The following is a 19112-nucleotide window of genomic DNA, read 5'->3' on the forward strand; positions in this document are numbered from 1 at the left end:
GCAGGGCGGTTGCGTCCGCGATGGCTGCATTCGATGGGATTGTTGCAGCGGCCGCTGCGCGGGTGGCATCATCGGACTCACGGGGGACGGGGGTAGAAGATGGAAGGTGGTATTTTGGAGAACCCTGGCGCTGCATGCGCTCGAATGGCTGCGTGATCTTGGCGCTGGAGGAGGAGAGAAGACTGCCCGGTTGGCGCGAGAGGCTGCTATCTCCGGGCTGGAATGGTAAGCTTATTTGCTGATCGACGTGTTTTGTTCGCATGAGTGAGGTCCCCTGCATTGTCGTGTATTTCGTTCTCGGTTTGGTGGACATGAGAATGCTAGGGAGTTGTTCAGTCCAGGTGAGTTCATTGATTCTCAATTGACGAGATAATCTGTGCATTGGTTCTCGATGTGACTGAACATTCGTCCCGATTGATGACGTTGAAACCCAGAATACACATTACGTTGTTGCCCCTCCATACGGCCTGCTCAGATCTGAGTTGCGTTGGTCGCCGACAAAGCTCCCTCAAGATACAGCTTATCAAGCGCATCAGCCGCGGTGACATTATCAACCTTCAGCTTCAACCAGAACTGATCCGTCACACTCTGGTCGTACACCCACTCATTTGACCCATTAGCAAAGACGTGGTTGTACCCAAACTCATTCCCGTACTCGAACAAATCGCCCAGGCCCTGTATCGCATATACCACCGTAAGCGGGTCCCACGACTCCCTCGGCCGGTAGAAGTTGTAATACACATACGCCTGCCGCACCGGATCCGTCGCCGGGCCCCCCGCCAGCAACTTCGCGCCGGACAGCACCACCGACCCGACCTCCGTCCCACAGAACACCACACGCCCCTTCCAGTTGTTCACCACGTGCGCCGTCGCCGCCGGGTTGTCCCCGAAGAAGTTGAACTCGCGGCCGGAGGGATACCCGCCGCCCATCACCACCAGCTGCTCGACCTTGGCCGCGATCAGCTGCGGGCCGGTGAGGTTCGAGTACGTGTCGGCCGTGGAGTTGAGCAGGCCCGAGAGGTTCTCGAAGAAGCCGATGGAGGCGATGGTCACGGGCGCGTCGGCCTCGGCGAGGAGCTTGCGGTACAGCGCGACGGCATCCCAGGCGTCCTCGGCGGCGCCGAAGGGCAGGGACCCGCCGGAGAAGTGGTAGGAGATCTTACTGGCGTACTCGCCGAGGTCGTAGGCGAAGGTGTCGAAGAAGCTCTCGTTTGTGAGCGGGCGCCGGGCGCCGATGGGCACGGCGGAGTGGTTGTAGTGCGCGAGGATGGCGGACGCAGCGGTGACGGAGTAGGAGGAGGGGTAGTTCACGTTCACGCCGAGCAGGTTGACCTCCGGGGAGGTGGCGGCGATGAGGAGCGCGCCGGTGTCACTATCGCGATGTCAGGAATGGTTCTTCGGTGAGAGGGTTAAGAGGGGATCTGACTCGCAGTCACTGAAAATGTCAGTGTCGATAATGAGGTTTTTGCGGGCTGCCAGGGCCGGCTGCAACAGGAGCGCGCTGAGGGCGATTTGCAACGTTGAGGCGAGCATTTCGTGATAGTCTCACCGGGCGCGTAGAAAGGGACCTGGCCGGCGATCTTCAAAACTTTTCGGATGAACCGGTGTTTGGGTACTTGTAGCCCGCCATTGCTTCTTATCTTGATGGATAACGGTTGCCGTCGTGTCGGGCGACTCCGATGTTAGGAGGGAAGTGGAGTCGAGTAATTTTATTTTCTCGATGATTTCCTCGGGAAATTCGTCGATGGCAAGGTTTACCGTTGATGGATAGCACGGGCAAGAGATAAGAGATCGATAACATACTCATCCAGAACAATGTGTTTACTACCGGAAGACTTTGTCATTGAAGTCTTCCAGGGCTGAACGCAGATCGAACATGAGCTTGAGAGCTGTCCTGGTCGGGCAGTGGGCTGTGTTGATCCCTTCATACACAACGCTCAAGCACCGCCTGTGGTCATCTTGATAATATCGCTCACCTGTCTTCTGGACCTCTGCCTGAACGACTACCTAGAGCGTTTAGGGTAGAAGAGACTTATCCAGGCTTCACCTTTAGTTCCCTATTGGTGGTGTAGTATGGATATCTAAATGACTTTTTGAATCACACATGAACAGCAGCCGTTCGCCAACATCCACTATCCTGCGGTACGTATCGAACATGAGCGATCGACGTGGGGTAGACGCACTGGCGTGCGGTACAACAGCTTCATGTATTGATTGTTAAGCCAACACGCGTCGGATACAGCAGGCCTCATAGCAAAGACATTGTCCCAGCATCTGCCGAGGTTCAATGCAAGTCTGAGCTTCAGCCCCCTCAGGCTTCATTCATGAACGGTTTGCTCAGATTATTTCCTCCCGCCAGCCTATCGTTCTTACTTCATTTTCATAGCCGAACAACTAAGTCTGGGAATTATTCACACAAAATACTTCAACATGTCATCGCAATCACATGAAGCTGCGTGGATCCCAATCGCCCGCCGCAAGCAAGCCGAGCGGGCAGCCCGCATCCCCGCAAAGTGGCACATCCCGACAAGCGTCATCCCGCGAGATCCACCTCATCTCCGAAACGGCCCCCAAAACGTACTGAGCGTCCCCCGCCAGTTCCTCTCCGGGCTCGAGATCTCCATCACGGAGGGCTACACCATCGAGAGACTTGTCAGAGCCATATCGTCGCGGGCCTTTACCGCCGTCCAGGTCGCTGAAGCATTCTGCCACCGCGCGGCCATCGCCCAGCAGCTCACGAACTGCCTGACTGAGCCTCTCTTCGATGCTGCATTGGAGCGCGCGGCGTTTCTAGACAGGTATCTCAGCGACAATGGCAAGCCTTTCGGTCCGCTTCACGGCCTCCCCGTCTCCGTAAAGGATACGTTCAATGTTACTGGCGTCGACTCCTCCATGGGGTTGGCTTCGCTGTGTCATAAGCCGGCGACGGAGAATGCACCTTTGGTCAATCTCCTCCTCTCGCTGGGATGCGTGATCATAGCGAAGACGAACATTCCCCAGACTCTTGCTAGTTTGGACTCGGTGAACAACGTCTTCGGCCGGACCATGAACCCCATCAACCGGCTCTGCACTGCGGGCGGATCCTCCGGCGGCGAGGGCGTCCTAGTAGCTATGAAGGGCAGCATGATTGGCATTGGCACCGACATTGGCGGCAGCATCCGCATTCCGGCCATGTGCAACGGCGTTTACGGGTTCAAGCCATCCAATGGGCGCGTGCCGTACGGCGGGCAAGTTCGCACTGGGTTTGAGGGGATGAGTCGGGCTTCAGTGCAAGCTGTCGCTGGCCCGATCGGCAGAAGTGTTGAGGACATTGATACCCTTTTGAGAGAAATCATGCCGCGGGCATCATCATGGGGCGAAGACTGCATGCCGACGCCGTGGTCTCCAACTCCGCGCAGCATGAAGGCCTCAGGGAGCGGGAAGAATGGCGAGCTCGTCATCGGCGTGCTTCGCGGCGACGGAAACTGCGTTATTCACCCGCCGATCGCGAACATGCTTGATGAAGTTGCCGCCTCCCTGGCACATACAGCCACCATCAAAGTAGTTCCGCTCGAGATCACGAAGGTGCTCGCCGCAGCGCAGTCCGTCATGAACAAGCTCATGGGCGTCGACGGCTCAGTCCCGATGCTTGACATGATCGAAGCAACAGGCGAGCCCTTGGTGCCATGGACAGCGGCCCGAATCAAAAGAGGACAGCCCCAGCCACTCACACGCGTAGCCGAGATTCAAGCTCAGCGGTCACAGATTGAGCATGAGATGCTCAAGGTTTGGGTGGAGGACGATGAGTACGGCCGCCGTACGCAAAGGATCGACGCAATCATTTGCCCACTGGCGCCACATCCTGTACCACCCATCGAAGGATATAACGCAGTCGGGCTCACCAGCAGCTGGGTGATGCTCGATTATCCTGCGGGCACCGTGCCTGTGCGAAAGGTGGAAGAGGGTGATCTGGAGCTTGGAAAGCCACAGGATGGCAAGGCAATTAGCAGCTGGGATGAGAGAAATCGGGAGCTGTGGGATGAGACTAAGATTGATAGACGACTGTACTTGGGAACGCCACTCTGCGTGCAGGTAGTTGTTCCCAGGCTTCGGGATGAGAAACTTGTTGAAGTTATGGGCTTGGTGGACGCAGCGTACAAGGCAGATGGTGGAAGGTTGAAGGTGAAGCTGTAACATGCTTTTTGCAAATAGTTTATCTATACCAAAATCACTAAAGTAAGAGACTTCTGTCATTTAACGTCAGACCAACTCAAGACAATCGCCCATCAAATGGCATGTACGGCTCCACAAAAGAAGCCATTGCTCCAGCGCCGGACCCAAGATCAAACCCGTTCATAACTGTGTCCCAGTCTTGAGGCGCCATTATGTGATCATAAGCCGAAAGACCACAGTCGCCTAGAGGTAGTGGAAAATCACCCGCAGTTTGCTGGTCATACACACAAGCAGGGATGGCCGGTGCTTCCGGGGGCGTACCTTCTGGAACCGTCCGTCTGGCAATGGCAAAGCTAGCAAGCTGGTGAAAAGTCTTGCAGACGTCGTAGAGCTTCTTCGCGGATGGAGAGCTGGTCGATGTCGGCTCTAACGCCGATACGGTGGCTGCGAGAAGTGCTAGATCGTCTGTAGAAGAGGTCGCGATGGTGTTCCCGGCTAGGACAACGAAAGCAGCAAACGGTAACATTGAAAACATTCTGTCATCTTTAGCAATTATCCTATAGAAACAATTCCGCAATTTTACGGTTTCAACTTACATGTTAAGCAGCATGGCCCAACCTGTCTGGTTATCATTGCCCCAATCGTTAAAGGCTTCTACCATTGTTGTCAAGGTCTTCCGGGCTGCATCGATGCAGGCAATGTTGCACTGAAGTGGGTTCGAGTTTTGTGCTTCGCATGGCACAATTCGATACGCGATCGTGACCAGGCTGTACATGATCATATCGAAGAGCATCGCTGGAGCTTTGTAGATGTCATTTGTTAGGGGGCCATCCTGAAGCGCCTCGAATCATGAATGTTAGCAATTGTTTTCAGCCAAATATTCTCTCTGGCACACCTTTTTAAAATCTTTGTTCGTTTGTAGAATCCTTTTGGCAAAGGACTTCGCTGTCTCGATCCTGCTCTGTTGTGGTTGTTGAAGGGCCGAAGCCGAGAAGAGCTGGATGTGCATATCACCAACGATTATGGCGTAATCTACGTAGCCGGCATAAAGACTAATGATTATCACATCAGTATCAAACTAATAGTTGCACATCATCACCACTGGGGACTTACTGAACCGGAACACCAGGAACGTAATCGTCGGGCACCGTCGGTTTCGGGGTCGAAACGTCACATGGATGGATAGACGGTGAACGCCCGAGGGTAAAAGCCATCCCTTTATCGTGGATGTAGATGTGCCAAAAGATTTGCCGCTCCTTTGAAACCCTTGGTCCCTCTCTCGGAAGACGATGCCAGCCAAGATCAATGCACATCCTGGAGGCGGCTGAAATCATTTGCCAAGCGAGGGCGCTTCGTCCGGACTTATTGCAAAAGGTGTACTGATGCTTCAGCAAGGCAATAGGGGTGCCAAGAAGGTTAAGGAACATACCAAAAGAGCCAGGGCTTGGCAAGCTTCCATCGACGGGTCATTGCAAAGCCTCAAGGACTGCATAGCAGCCTCAATGTTATCCTTCAACTGCTGTGAGTACTCATGAATATTTGCGTAATTGACGCCGATCTGTGTGTGAAAAGGCTGCTTCAAGTTCAGAAACATGTAGAACAGACCAATGTTGACGATTATCCATGACAAGATGGAATAGTCATTCACTGCGAAGTAGACCCGTTGGCAAAACTCAGTGAACTCCTGCTCATCCACGACTGAGCAGTCCACGAAGAATCTCTTCTTCTCAACATGTGCTAACCGGAGAAGCTTCAGAACCTGATCGATAGGAGGAAGAGACCTCCCTTCCAATTCCGGATATTGGATCTTAAATGGCGAAGGTGATTTGCCGTCGGAAGGTGGGCTGCTTTCTTCACTGTCGGCAGTCTCGTCGATCATGTGTGTCGTGGTGGTGAACGTGGGGTCGCCAATAGTCAATTCAAGATTTGACGCGGCATCTCTCAGTGCATCAGTGATCTTGTGAACATGTGCTTTGAAGGAAGAATCGCCGCGATAGCCCTCGGACATGATGGCGATGTTTGATGGGTTGCTGCTGATGTATGATGCGGGAGAGTCCTTAGGCGAAGGTCCCGATCCTTTCTCATTGATTTCAAGGAGCTTTTGAACAGCTTGTGAAACCTCACGGAGGGATTGATCAACGTTTTCCATGGCCTCGTCGTATCGAGGGGAGATGAGAACCCGCTGCCGCCTCTCAGTGGCGCGATGAGATATCCGGCAATTTAGACCGGAGGCGATGCAGCTTGAGCATGGTGCCTCGCGATCGCATTTCGTCTGAAATATGAAATCAGTGTTGAGGCCAAGATGATGGGGCATCATCAATTACCTTTCGATCTTTACATTGGTCGCACTTTGACAGATTGCCGGTTAGCTCCGAATACCGATTGAAGATGGGGTTTCCGACGCCTCACCGCAGGCCGTTTCCCGCTTGATGTCTCCATTTCTCAGCTTATGTGAGGTGCGACCGCTTAAGAGAACAAACATATACTCAAAGTTGAAGAAGATGAATGTGTGCGTCGCACACTCTCTTTGTCAAACTCATGTTCAGGCACATGCGCTTTCTCCAGCTCCAACTTCAACACTGCTGCCTGTTTGCCAACGGCGGGGCACACTACGCCTTCCAAGGACATATGTGAACGGTCGGCCGCCGTAACGTCTGGGTGTACGGCCCCAACCATTGCCACAAATGCTGCAGGAATAGCGACTAGAGGACTGTGATTGGATCGCATCCCTGTCGGTCTGTCAGAGATGGTGTCTAACCTCGGTCGGGGAGAGCCGAAAGTAACACCTTTGTCAAGATTAGAGGCGTAAGTGAGCTTCGAAATTGTTATAGTGCGTTACTTATTCGCGGACTTGGACGTCATTCCAAGGCTCATACAGTTGAGCTTCTATCTCAAAACTGAAAACCAACTACCATGAAGCTGGCAGACCAGGCAGGAACGAATATCGCCGTACAGGCAAGGGTACGTAACTGTTCTACATAGTACTTCACCTTATCGCGCTGGATTCAGAATTCTTATCACGGCGTCAGTGGCCGCGTTACCATGTATCCCCGCATTCTCTTTCGGATACACTAATCTCGGAGAGCTCGGGAAGTATTCAAAACGTGTTCCAAAGTCGTATGCACCTTTAACAAATCCTTTGATTCTACGCAGTTTGACTGGGTGTCAAATTGAGCTGCAGGTTTAACAAGCAGTCCGGTGGGGGGACGTAACGGGATCTACTAACAGTATTCCCGTTCCTCAACACCCGCCAGGCTGAACATCGTTGAGAAGCACTATCACCAAAAAGGCAAATATGCATGCCAAGGGGCCAATTGACCAACGAGAAATGCAATGGAATCCAAAAAACGAATACGTGCTGTCTCCTGGACCCTTCATCGGGCGAACTTTAGTGATCATCAGCACCGAAGTAGGCAAATTTGCTTGTTCGTCACCACAACCTTACGTCACGTCATGTGGATTTACTACTGATCATTGAACCATGCGTCGAATCTAGGCAGCGAGGCTTCTAACCTTGATTTTAACATGTAGTCAGCGGGCATGACCTACTAATGAGACCAGCTTATCCAAGACGCCAACGGCTCTGCGGCAGGAAGCCACTTTTCCTGAGGATCTGCTTCGGGCCCTCGGGCCCGGAATGCTACGCTGCGCCGGCGAGCACAGCCACGCAAGGCTGCTGACAACTGGTTGTTCGTGAGCACAATTGACAGGGGGCCGACTGAGTATGTTTCTGCCATACTGAATGGGGAAAATGGCATTGCCATGGTCGGGCTTGCTGCGAACTTCTTGCATGGGTTTGGACTTGCGCCGGTGGACTGCATGTCACAAGGTGGCGTAAGTACTTTGGCTTCAGGTTTTAAGAACACCTAGTATCTTGAGTGTACTATGCGGTTGCCTTACGCCCATGTTCGCGGACCCGAGGAACCGAGAACGGGGCTTTGAATGGGACTGAATGCAAGCCAAACCTTCTCCTCGATGCTACGATTTGATATTTAAGCTGCACAAGCCATGCTCTTGACAGGCCGTTCGATGCAGCTTCAGTGGCATTATTCTCCTTTCAAGCTTTTCGGATTTCCAACACATTAATCATTGCCTGATCTTTTTCAAATTACACAAAGAATGCTGCATCGTATTGTCAATCTAGGCATTCTTGTGGGGTTGGTTGGTGCGAAAAAGCACGCCTGGTTTAGTAATGGGACAACTCCAGAAATTTTCAATGGCGGAACGCCTCCGGTATGTAAAAATACCTCATCTACGTCTCTATGTAGGCTAAGTGCCACGAGTGTGACGCAATAATTGGGGCTGGTCTCGAAGACAGGTTGCTTCTTCCGACAGATTCTGCCTATGAAGAGCAAGTCAACACTTGGTGGGCAAAGAATGCGCGGCAGCATCCCTGGTGCATCGTTCTCCCACAGAGTGCCGCCGAAGTTTCTCTCACTCTTACAACCTTGCTGGATACTGGAGATGGAGCTGGCGATTGGCACATCGCAGTCCGGAGCGGGGGGCACGGCTGGCAACTCAACAACAATATCGATAACGGCGTTACCATTGACCTCACGCACATGAACTCGTCTGTCTATGACAAGGAGATGAACGTGGCTCGTGTTGACACCGGTGGCCACTGGCAGTACGTCTACAAGGACTTGGACGATCAAGGGGTCGTGGTTGTCGGCGGTCGAGATGGCAACGTCGGCGGCGTTGGTGGATTCCTCCTTGGTGGGGGCACCTCCTTCTTCTCTCCTGCTCGAGGATTCGGCGCCGATAACGCTGTGAACTACGAAGTTGTTCTTTCCAACGGTACCATCATCAACGCCAACAAGTCTAGCAACGCAGATTTATGGAAAGCCCTCAAGGGTGGCGGCCCCAACTTCGGCATCGTTACGAGGTTCGACCTCGAAGCAATGCCTACACAGGAACTTCACTATGAGGTTCGGTTCTTGCCCGGAAACGTAACTGATGAAGTTATCGATACCCTAATCGAGTTTGCTGACTACGACATGTCTATGGCGGACAATGCTCTCGTCACATATCTGACGTACAACAGCACGCAGAGCACAGAGATTATGATCGGTACCATCTTCATTAACACAGCTGGCGAGGATAATGCCACAACTGCTTACGACAATCTGAGGAAGATTCCTGCATTTTTGGAAAGCAGTGAAAAGAAGACCCTGGCCGAAGCAGCGGCAGAATCGCAAGTGGCCGGTGGAGTATGGTAAGTCTTGCCCATATCTTCCTTGGGTGAGCCTTTGGTGTGCCTTATGGCTGACCGTAAACTCAGGGCCTCCGGAGCCACACTTCTGTACAGAAATGACAGGAACATACTCCAATATGTTGCCAAGATACACGAGGACTTTGTCAATTCTCTTCAAAACTCCATTGGGGAGGACGCATTCCATACCATGATCTTTCTCCAACCAGTCACTAGGGACTATGCAGGCATCGCTGAGGAAAAGGGCGGAAACATGCTTGGACTCGAAAGCATGGAGGGAAACGCCATAATGTGGACAGCCGCCGTCTTTGTCAAGACAAACGAGGCAGATTTCGCCATTGCTGAGCACCGCCTAAACGAAATGTCAAGCTTAATGAACCACTTCGCAGAGTCTGTTGGTGGAGCTGAAGACTTGATTTACCTCAACTACGCCAGTTCACGCCAGGAATCACTGGGAAGCTACAGTGCCAAAAACCTCGAGTACATGCGCAAGGTTGCGGAGACGTATGACCCAGAAGGCGTCTTCCAGACGCGTGTTCCTGGAGGGTTCAAGCTATCAAGGGCAGCCTGATCCTCGTGAAAAGAGACAAGCTTTCTCGCGTTCAAGTGCCGTCTCATTTATTCCCTGCATGCAAGAAGCCAGTAGCATCCAATTCAAGCGCACTCATGGGCCTAAGGTTGCAAAGATGTATTTAAAACAAGCTAGGCATGTAAAAGGCTTGCATAGCTATTGAATGATACTGCAGCGATAGAAGGCCCGGAGATTCGACCAGCTTCACCAAAGTGTCCGAAGGATTCAGTCCACGCGACTTAATGATCATCGATAAGTTCTGATTTGAGGCTTTGGTGTGCTTAGACCTGAGGAGTGTAGTCGGTGACGATGCCGAAAATGAACTCCTCGAAGTGACACTAGCCCTCGAAGGTCTCTTGACCAACGATGCCACCCTTCATATTACCATTTGCACGCTGGTAGATGCCATCCTCGTCCTTGAAAATCAGCTCAGGGGTGATTTCCAGCGCCAAAATCTCGCCGGTGGGCAGTGTGTAGTTGACTGTGATGCCCTCAGTCTCGAGCAGACCAGTGACAGGGGGCTAAGCAGCCTTGCCTCCTTTCTGGCGGACGATCAAGCTGTCAAGACTGCAGCTCACCATGAGCACCTCGTCATCCTTAACAACGTAAGAGCGGCGGCTCTCGTTGCCATTGTAGTCGAGGAGGTTGTACCAGACGACCGTGTACGGACCAACGCGACCGTGGCCCCAGTCCCAGTAGCGGGGTCCGTCGATGATGGATTGGTTGCCCCAGTTCTTGTCATGCTACCCAACGCCATCGGTAAAGCTGATGGCAGTGTCCTTGATTGTGAGGTCGACGGTGGTGTCAGCGTCCGGGACTGCGTTGGCCCAGTAAAGTCCGGGGAGGAGGTTCTGGTTGGCACCAATAGCGCCGTTCAGGTCGCATGGGTAGTGAGTGGGTGCGGTCTAGTTCGCTCTAATTGGCAATCAAACTACTAGGACAGTAGAATGAGAATGCACGATACTTACTGATTTGAAAGTAATGTTGCCGTTGATGTCCATCACGGAGGAGTCAATGCTGATGTGGTATTCGACATCAGGCTTATCCAAGGCGGAACCATCGAAGGTTCCAACTCCTTTCCAATCACCGGTGATGCCCTTGGGTCCGTTGGTGATAGTGAAGCCGGAGTCGGCCAGAGCCTCATAGTAGAAATCCGTACCGTTGGCATACGTACCAAAAACCTGAAGGGCGAGAGGATGGGGGTATAGTTTGAATTCTCCAGTGTTGAAGAAAACAATGTTGAGCGTCTGATTAGTGGCCTTAGTGGCCTTGGAGAAGACGTCGAGGTACCAAAAGTTGGTGGACGCCCGGGCAGCCGGGGTCAACATCTTGAAGCCGTCAAGATTGCCGGCCACGGAAAGGTGTTCGACAGAGACCGTGCCATTGAAATACTCAGGGGCGAGCTCAAGCGTGCGGGTAGTTTCGTTGATGGCAGCTCCGAGAGAGCATCCGACCATGGCGGACGCCGCAGGAAGTTTGTTGATGCCCATGATGTTCGAAGAATTATGGTGTAGAAATCGAAGTACTAAAGAGTGAATAATTGAACGAGTGTCGGATGGCAAAACAGATGATGCTGTGACTGAAGGAGAAGAGAGAAGAGTCAAATCACATTGCAATCGGTCGTCCCTATTTATATTGTCATCGTAGAAGGTGCCACTCCTGTCGCATATCTCCATCTTTTCTCAGCAGTCCTGAGCTCTACGAAAACGCGGCAACAAGCAGAGCCTTTCAGGACGCCTAGCTTGTCTCATTGGCTCCATTCAATGATATCCTAGCCGCGGATTGGATCTGTGGGGTCGAAGGTGTGGGATCGAGGCAGTGTTCCGATTGTTTTCTACGGGTTCTCCGCGATCTAAACGCCTCTCATAATCTCCGGCGGTATGCATCCCTGTCAGCTTGAACCGTGGTAAAGAACTTGATAATGGCTAGTGGGCGCAGCGGTCAACACTCAGGTTTTGCGTTCAAGAATGACGCGTATTCGTATAACTGGCCAGTGCGCTATCCGAACACCGGCCACATGTGCCGCACGACATGAGCCGAATCCCCTTTTCGAATGCAGTCATTGAAGAAAGTCATCGAAGAAAGGCTGGTGGAGAGAAATTGAGGTAGAAGTTATTTTAGGAAGACGACGACTCAATCGCAAAGGATTGAGTTGCTCTCCATTGCATGCTTGGAGTCAAAATAGTTGCGTAAGTGGGGGTTCCCGCAGAGCCTCCTTGAGCTCAACGAATGCTACCCCTTCCGAAAAGCAGCTTCGCCTAGAGAGGCAGTCCTCCTTACCTAGTTATCGTTCTAATCCCCGCGCCTTGTAAGAGTGGTTACGTTAGTTGGCAACAACCTCCTCCGTCTACTTTCTCGTAGGGACTCTTTGCATTCTCTGAGGTCCTTTAACAAGCTAGCACGGTAATGAGTATTGGATCCTCAAAGGATAAGGAACAATATGTATTTGGATGATGACAATTAGATTCGCTATGCAGTGCTTTAATTAGTGACTGTTTATCATTGAGTAGCTTACTATGCTCTATAGTATGAGTATTTCTTGTTCACGAAGGTCCCATTTAACCCAATCTTTGCTGCCCTTCTCCCTCCCAATGAGTCGGGCCAATGGGCGTGTCTGACCAGAAATAGCAACATCTTCTTGAGAGTCAACAATTGAAGCGCTTCCAACAATACTGTAGTGCGGCTGCTCTCCCGCTGGCGGATTGACTGTGGGCCGCAGAATGAAATGCAAACCACAGCCAAAGACGATGGCGCACACGTCGCCTTCCGCTACTTGGCAGTACCCCATACCAAAGAAACCACGATCGGTGAAAAATGGTGAGCCACCCTCGTTACGTTTCAATACTTTGTGCAACATGGGGAACTTCTCTTCGCATGCCCTGGGCAGGGAAACGTTGTCGCAGCTTTGCAACAACTTGACCAAAGCCTGCCTCTCATCAGCCCAAGCAGTGAAGTCCCCGTCGAATGGTATGCTTGCTGCACACAGACAGTCGATCATGACTGCTAGCCTCTGCTCGGGAGGATATGCATTGCCCACATTCATCCGGTGCACTGTCGTCAACAGCTCCGCCAAAGTTGATAGCTCTGGTTTAGGCTTCAAAAAGCTTGCCCCAGCTCTTACACAATCAAAGACAACGCCGGTCAATGTAAGTTTTGTTCCATCACACTTTCTAGTGAGATTGCCGTCGAACCCTTGACTGGGACTCAATGGTCTTCCCTGCCAAGGATTTGGTACCTGATAAATATCATCACCTCTCAAATCCCAACGAGGAACCCAGGAAGGGAGAGCATTTTGAGTACCACGCCCCTTGGAGCTAGTTTCCTGAGCGAAATGCAGGATTCGGATGTCGCCGTGGAGAATGCGCTGACGAGCAAAGGCGGTATACACCTCTTCCTTAGATTTTTCATAGTCCGGCTTCATAAGTCGGCCTGGACCTAGGTCGGCATATGTTTTCGACGTTGTCGCGAACAATGCGTCGCGAAATGCGCGCAGGACTAGCAAGAATGGACGGAATAATAGCACCATTCCCCCCGGGTACGTGATGCGCAGGAAGCCCAGTGCTGATGACATGAGACCCATGGCTACCGACCATGCCTTCGGCGCAGAGTTCCGAGACCAGTTGGTGGCTATGAACGATAGTATGACTGGTAAGGGGGCCAAGTACAGTAGGGAGAGGTAGGTAACTCGCATCTTGGGTCTTTCTTTGTAAATTACCCCGTCACCACGGTGGCTGAATACCCCAAGGGATAAGAAGGCGAATATCCTATCTTTAGGATTCGTCATATCTGTCTCTCGCGCAAGGTTCAAAATCGCAGCGATATCCAACTGGTCTGTCGAATAACGATAGGCTGCTGCTTCCTTCCCGTAACGTTCCAAGTGTAGCTGAATGTGGCAATGAATATTGGAACGAGCGCCCATATACTCTTCCTCAACTTCTGTGCAGCGAAAAGCAACCCATGCGGCACAACGTATCAATTGGTCCCAGGCGATGGTTTTTCCTCCCCAGAGAATGTCGGTGCTCTGACCGAGCGCTGCTTCCTGGATGACCCAGCCACGATTGAACCAGGGCTGGGATAGCAATCGATTGAAGGATTTCCATCTCTCATCATTGATGATGTTTCTTCTCTCTTCGGTGCTCAGCTGTGGGAAACCGTACCGTATACTTCGGATACCAGCCAGCAAACCGAGGTTCTGTCGAACATACGCATCTCGCTCCCGAATCACTGATCCCGCTTTCCCCGCGTGGCCGTCGTCCCCGTCCGCCAGGTGAATCAGAACCCTAGATGCCCTGGCGTAGATTTGACCCATGAGAGCCACCTGGTGGCTCTTCTCTTCCTCGTCATCTTGGTTGATACATAGGGAGTCGGCCCAAAGGACTATCTGACCAAAACGCTCACGAATTTGATGCAAAGCTTCAAAAAGATTCGGCGTGATGTGCGTAGTCTTGTCGTTGCAGAGAATGACTTTGTCCTTCGCATTGGTGCCCCAAACGTAGGAGATTGCGTCGTAATAAGGCCCCAAAATGTTTCCCGGTCCACGGACGTTGTCCAGGTTCCATGTTTCCAGCCGGCCCCTCAGAGGTTCGGCAGACTGGCCTGCCTCGAGGACTAAACAACGAATGAAATTCCCATGTGGCAGCGACTGATACACTAGCCGCTCTGGAGTGTGCTCGCGAACCATCGACATTGGACTGAATGAGGCTGTTGATTGCTCAATTGGCTCAAATCGTTTGTGGGCTTGATCAGCACCTCATGAAGATAGGAATGCAGAGAAAGCTCAGCTGGGATCGAGAATTGGGACAATCATCTTTTTCAGGTTTTTGCCGCACCTTCCCGTGGCTGTGTAAAAGCATGCATATTGTAATTATCCTGCAGATAAGCGAGTGGCTGAGATGGTGCTGTTACCGCAGCCAGCGTCGGCTTATCTACTGCGTAGGTCGTGAGGACAGGGGTACTCAAGCGCCCAGTTACACAGGTACCGGGTAGACTGATTAGTCTCGAGTTGTGATTATTATTGTTAAGTACCTTATGGTGTGCTGCTTGTGATTCGTGCTTGCCAGGGCGATGACACCTCGGCAGCCCAACGAGATGCCCATATGAAAAGCTGGAGGAGAGCAAGGAGTCTGGCCATCACCCTCCAATCGGTCACCCCACATCCGCCGCAGCAAAACTTTGCCCCGTCGTCCCAGTCAAGGATTCGATCCCACTAGGGCTAATTTAATTGACACGCGGTCCATTTTTGGTGAAGCCCTTCTGGAGTTCTGAGAAGGTCACGCAGTGCCTGGTGCTCACGACCGGCCAATGGTCTTCTCTGGTACGCAGGCTGTGCCTGGAGGCAGGGTACGCTTCTTCAACCCTTGTCTAAACACTTCCACCGCGTGCACCTCGTGGGGCAAATCGTCCGGAACTCCGATGATCCTGATGAATTACCCGACACGCCTTACCCAGCCCGCCCAAAGATTGCGAGCGAAGACGCGTTATAAATGTGATTCACTGTGAAGTGATATAGTGTATTAAAGTGTACTTTTTAGAAACTCTACTAGTACGTAGGCTACTTTTATAACTACCCCCCTTCCCTTCTCTTTTCACTTTTCTTAGTTTTAATAGTTAGGGAGGATTATAGCGATTACTATAATTACTTTATTTTTTTATTCTTTGAATTTGTTTAGTTTATTAAACTTATTTTAAACCTCTTCTATTTTCTCATTATTTCTAAGTATTTTATAAAGTTACTACTAATTAGTTTAGTACTTTTTAAAACTAAGTATTTTCTTATTAAATTAGAAAAAGAGGAATATAGTAATTTAGTAAATAAATATTTAGTAATAGTATTTATCCCTAAATTTATCTAAAGATCTAATATTAAAACTTATATTATTAGCAAAAAACTAAAGTTATTATTTATATATTTTTACTAAAACGATAAAATTTACTTTCTATTTCGTTTTGTAGTTTATTAATTTAGTACTAAGTATTCTAATAAGTTTAATTATAATAAGTTAATTTTTGTCACAGGCTAGAGCCCGGATTGATATCTCCGGCTTCGCCGGAGCAGTTACCGAGATCCAGCTCCGTTGGACCCACTAGTCTGCCGCAGTACGCCGCCTAACCCGGCCTGCTTCACCGCTGTTAGGTGCCTACTCTTGTAAAGTCCTTTCTTCCTTCTTCAGCTTAGAATAGTCAATCGACGGCACCTCTACGTTGAACAAGCCTAGGGGCCAGCCCCTTACAATTTTATTAGAAATAGTTAATAAATAGAAGAAGAATAAATTTATATTCTTCTTCTTATATAATCTTAGTTATCTATAAATTATTAAAGTTATTAATAATATTGTTATGAACTTAGATTAAAGTTTTCCTAGTTATTATAAATAGTATTATAATATATAGTAAGTATCTATTAAAATATAAATATAAATTTTATAGTGTAGCGTAAACCTCTACAAATTAGATATAGCTAGGCTTAAAAAGTAGAAGACGTGTTATAAATAGAGAACCACAATTGCTAAGCAGCAATTGCGCCTTTTTTCTTCGCAACACACCCCCTCAGATCTTAGAGACTCGTTTACTGGATCTGAACCCCTCTACGATCGTCTCTTCTAAGGGGAAAAATCCCTTCCGGGTACGCTAGAGTCGGGATTCGAACACGGGGTTTACTGCTCAAAAATAACACGATAACTAGCAGAGTTAAAGGGCTCATAACTGTTGCAAAAGTGGGACCACAATTGCTAAGCAGCAATTGCGCCTTCTTTCTTCACAACAAGTCGCCTGCTGTGGATGTCCAAGTCGAAATTCAACTTGGCTTTCCAGTCATACATTCGCCCGCTCTTGACCACGCCCTCACGTCACGGCCCCTTCCCCATTACGTATTACTTGGTTTCGTAGAACTTCTCGTACACCAAGTGTAGTAGTGGGTTGAGGTTCAGCTTCAGATTCCCTGTCCATTAGATTAGCACGTCCTTGTCCATGAGCCGCCGCGCGCTGTAAGAGCCGAACTCGGACACACGGTCGCTGCGTTGAAGCTCTCGCTGGTGATCGTACTGGCGGTCGAGGGGGAGGAGGAACTTCTTCTTTCTGTAGCAGCAATTAGCGCGCCTCTATTACCCTGCAGACATGCTCTATGGGTGAGTTTGGACTTATCACGCGGGAATTCGTATACCCAGTAGAACGTTACGTCTGGCTGAAGTAAACCCATGCGGCATCATTACTCAGATATTGGCTGACAGAGATCAGTTGACTATAGTCAGTCTTGGAATGGTATTCCCAATGCCTTGGTATTTTGAATCAAGATCCATCGAGGCAAGACTCATGGGTCGCAATAGTTAGCTGGTCCTCAAGAGGGGGCACCAGTCACCGCTCTACGAGCCCGGCGCTAGGAACAGCTACTGTTAATGTCGCCCCCGCCGGATGACAGGTCCGTAAGCCCAGCTTTGCCATTGATACGCTTGAAACCTCGTGGTATCGACGTCCTCTTCTCATGGAGAGAACCTCTCCGCAACGGCACTCCTGGTGCAGAAGTCTGGCGAATATCACTGTCGGCAGCGGAGTGCCTGCACCAATGTGAAAGCAGACGCAACTAAGCTGTGAGTTGGTGCTAGTGTTATCAGGGCCGTGGTATCGAAGCAAGAGACAGGAATGTACGCGGTAAAGTCGGGCTTCTCACAGGGTCCGGGCTTCTCTTGATGGCCCCTTCGTCTCTCTCTGGCTCGACCAAAAGGCTGGGCTTCCCTTGCAATTCGCAGAGCTTTACTCGCCAAGGATACACAGAGGTCCCAGCGCTCACGTGTTGCCCACAGCCAAAGAGTGTCTGGTTGATCCTCTTTCTCTAAGGCATTCAACCAAATTTTGTCGAAAATGAGATTTCGGGCAGCACAGGGTGCGATGGAAAATAGTATCAGCCCGTATTAACTCCTTACTCCGGTAAGATAAGCCTCTAATCTTATCATCAGGTTAGTCCAAACCGCTAAGGACCAAGTATAGCTAAGCTTGGCGCTCTTTGTTCTCTAGAAAGTCCAGCAATTCTTGATCTATAGCGTCTATGAAGCGGTTATTCGCCAAGATACAGATCGAATAGGCGGCCTCTAAGTCTGAAAAACCAACAAGCTGTCGATGCGGATTCTCTCATCGTCGATCTCCTCCGGCCGCTCCAACGAATGCACTTGGATGGACTACAGGTGTGCCAAACCGGCTAGGTGACCGTTGCCGGTGCAATTCCACAATGATTGACGCACAAGTGAACCCGAATTTGAATTCGAGATACCGATGCGAAAACCACCCGAATGGAGACTGCGGAGTGCACTAAACAGCTGCTTGGATTTCTCAATGCCGAAGTCAAGAAGAAGCCTCTTGACATGTCTCAATGGCTCAGCGCTCAGAAGTATGCGGTCGAGACTCGGCAAGTTGGTAAATGGAAAAGTCAGCCAATAAGAGGCTCGCTAGACTAACAGACTTGAGTCCCGAGATTTCCCAGAGCTTAGGTAATTGTGCTTTCTGTCATGCTGATTGGCTAATACAGCGAGAAAAACGCCGAAGAGCGAAGGTTTGCCGAGACCGGGCCCGACCATGTCGGAGCCGAAAGCTGTGATCCACCCTACCGGCCCGGCTCCTTGCCCTACGTCTCCGTCAAGTTGTGCGGGCTTGACCGGAGACCACAATCTTGAGGCTTGACCGTCATTCAGCTGGTAGATGCAAACATCACTCACTCCCGGCGGGTACCGGCAACTGTGCCTTGAGCTTGATGAGTGGCTTGCTGCGGAGTTCCACATGGCCATGGTAATCGGCATCAACCAAGGGCTTCCTGCGGTGATGGCTCACTTAGCGAGACAACAAGCTTTGTACTACGCTTGAAAATTCCCGCAGTATGCGTTCGGCGTCTCAAACTTGGAAACAGCGCCCGAATAGTTGTCAGGATATCTCAGTTAGTACCAAGCCACCGGCGAGACTCCCGGTTGAAGGGTGCAAGGGTACAGATGCCCTGTGCAATCTTAGACTTCGGCGTCTCACGGAATGACGGCATTCGCACTCCATGTATGTCCAAGCAACGTTGTAAATGCCTTCAGTGATCCTCGGTTTCGCGGTCTCTTGGGATGTATAAGTATGGCCTCAAGTTCCTGCATTTTGCGAACATCTGCCTCACCATCACACAGCTCACACTCAACTTACACACACCTACCAATA

At 50.7% G+C, this 19112-nt stretch overlaps 6 protein-coding genes across 6 annotated transcripts; 2 read left to right on the forward strand and 4 right to left on the reverse strand.

Annotated features, from left to right (window-relative positions):
* Positions 1–471: 471 nt before the first annotated feature.
* On the reverse strand, positions 472–1533 carry rihA (Pyrimidine-specific ribonucleoside hydrolase RihA; the record flags this gene model as incomplete). The annotated part of the gene is made up of 2 exons (XM_037323331.1): positions 472–1372; positions 1427–1533. 2 exons carry the CDS (start codon positions 1531–1533, stop codon positions 472–474), a joined length of 1008 nt encoding a protein of 335 aa, XP_037178552.1.
* Positions 1534–2430: 897 nt separating this feature from the next.
* amdS-3 (Acetamidase) lies at positions 2431–4173 on the forward strand (the record flags this gene model as incomplete). The annotated part of the gene is made up of 1 exon (XM_037323332.1): positions 2431–4173. One exon carries the CDS (start codon positions 2431–2433, stop codon positions 4171–4173), a length of 1743 nt encoding a protein of 580 aa, XP_037178560.1.
* Positions 4174–4249: 76 nt separating this feature from the next.
* CGCA056_v008085 (uncharacterized protein) lies at positions 4250–6301 on the reverse strand (the record flags this gene model as incomplete). Its single annotated transcript, XM_037323333.1, has 5 exons — positions 4250–4688; positions 4749–4993; positions 5048–5204; positions 5266–5531; positions 5582–6301. The coding sequence occupies 5 exons, from the start codon at positions 6299–6301 to the stop codon at positions 4250–4252; spliced, it is 1827 nt and encodes a 608-aa protein (XP_037178558.1).
* A 2413-nt stretch (positions 6302–8714) lies between these two features.
* On the forward strand, positions 8715–9935 carry CGCA056_v008086 (Bifunctional solanapyrone synthase; the record flags this gene model as incomplete). The annotated part of the gene is made up of 2 exons (XM_037323334.1): positions 8715–9367; positions 9434–9935. The coding sequence occupies 2 exons, from the start codon at positions 8715–8717 to the stop codon at positions 9933–9935; spliced, it is 1155 nt and encodes a 384-aa protein (XP_037178556.1).
* A 338-nt stretch (positions 9936–10273) lies between these two features.
* On the reverse strand, positions 10274–11425 carry asqI-2 (Tyrosinase family protein asqI; the record flags this gene model as incomplete). Its single annotated transcript, XM_037323335.1, is given in 4 exon segments — positions 10274–10456; positions 10514–10669; positions 10688–10840; positions 10904–11425. 4 exon segments carry the CDS (start codon positions 11423–11425, stop codon positions 10274–10276), a joined length of 1014 nt encoding a protein of 337 aa, XP_037178555.1.
* A 1031-nt stretch (positions 11426–12456) lies between these two features.
* On the reverse strand, positions 12457–14616 carry CGCA056_v008088 (Heterokaryon incompatibility protein 6, OR allele; the record flags this gene model as incomplete). Its single annotated transcript, XM_037323336.1, has 1 exon — positions 12457–14616. One exon carries the CDS (start codon positions 14614–14616, stop codon positions 12457–12459), a length of 2160 nt encoding a protein of 719 aa, XP_037178144.1.
* Between the last annotated feature and the right edge of the window lie 4496 nt (positions 14617–19112).

This window comes from Colletotrichum aenigma, assembly GCF_013390185.1.
Source record: "Colletotrichum aenigma strain Cg56 chromosome Unknown KSG_Cg56_contig05, whole genome shotgun sequence".
Lineage (NCBI taxonomy): Eukaryota > Fungi > Ascomycota > Sordariomycetes > Glomerellales > Glomerellaceae > Colletotrichum > Colletotrichum aenigma.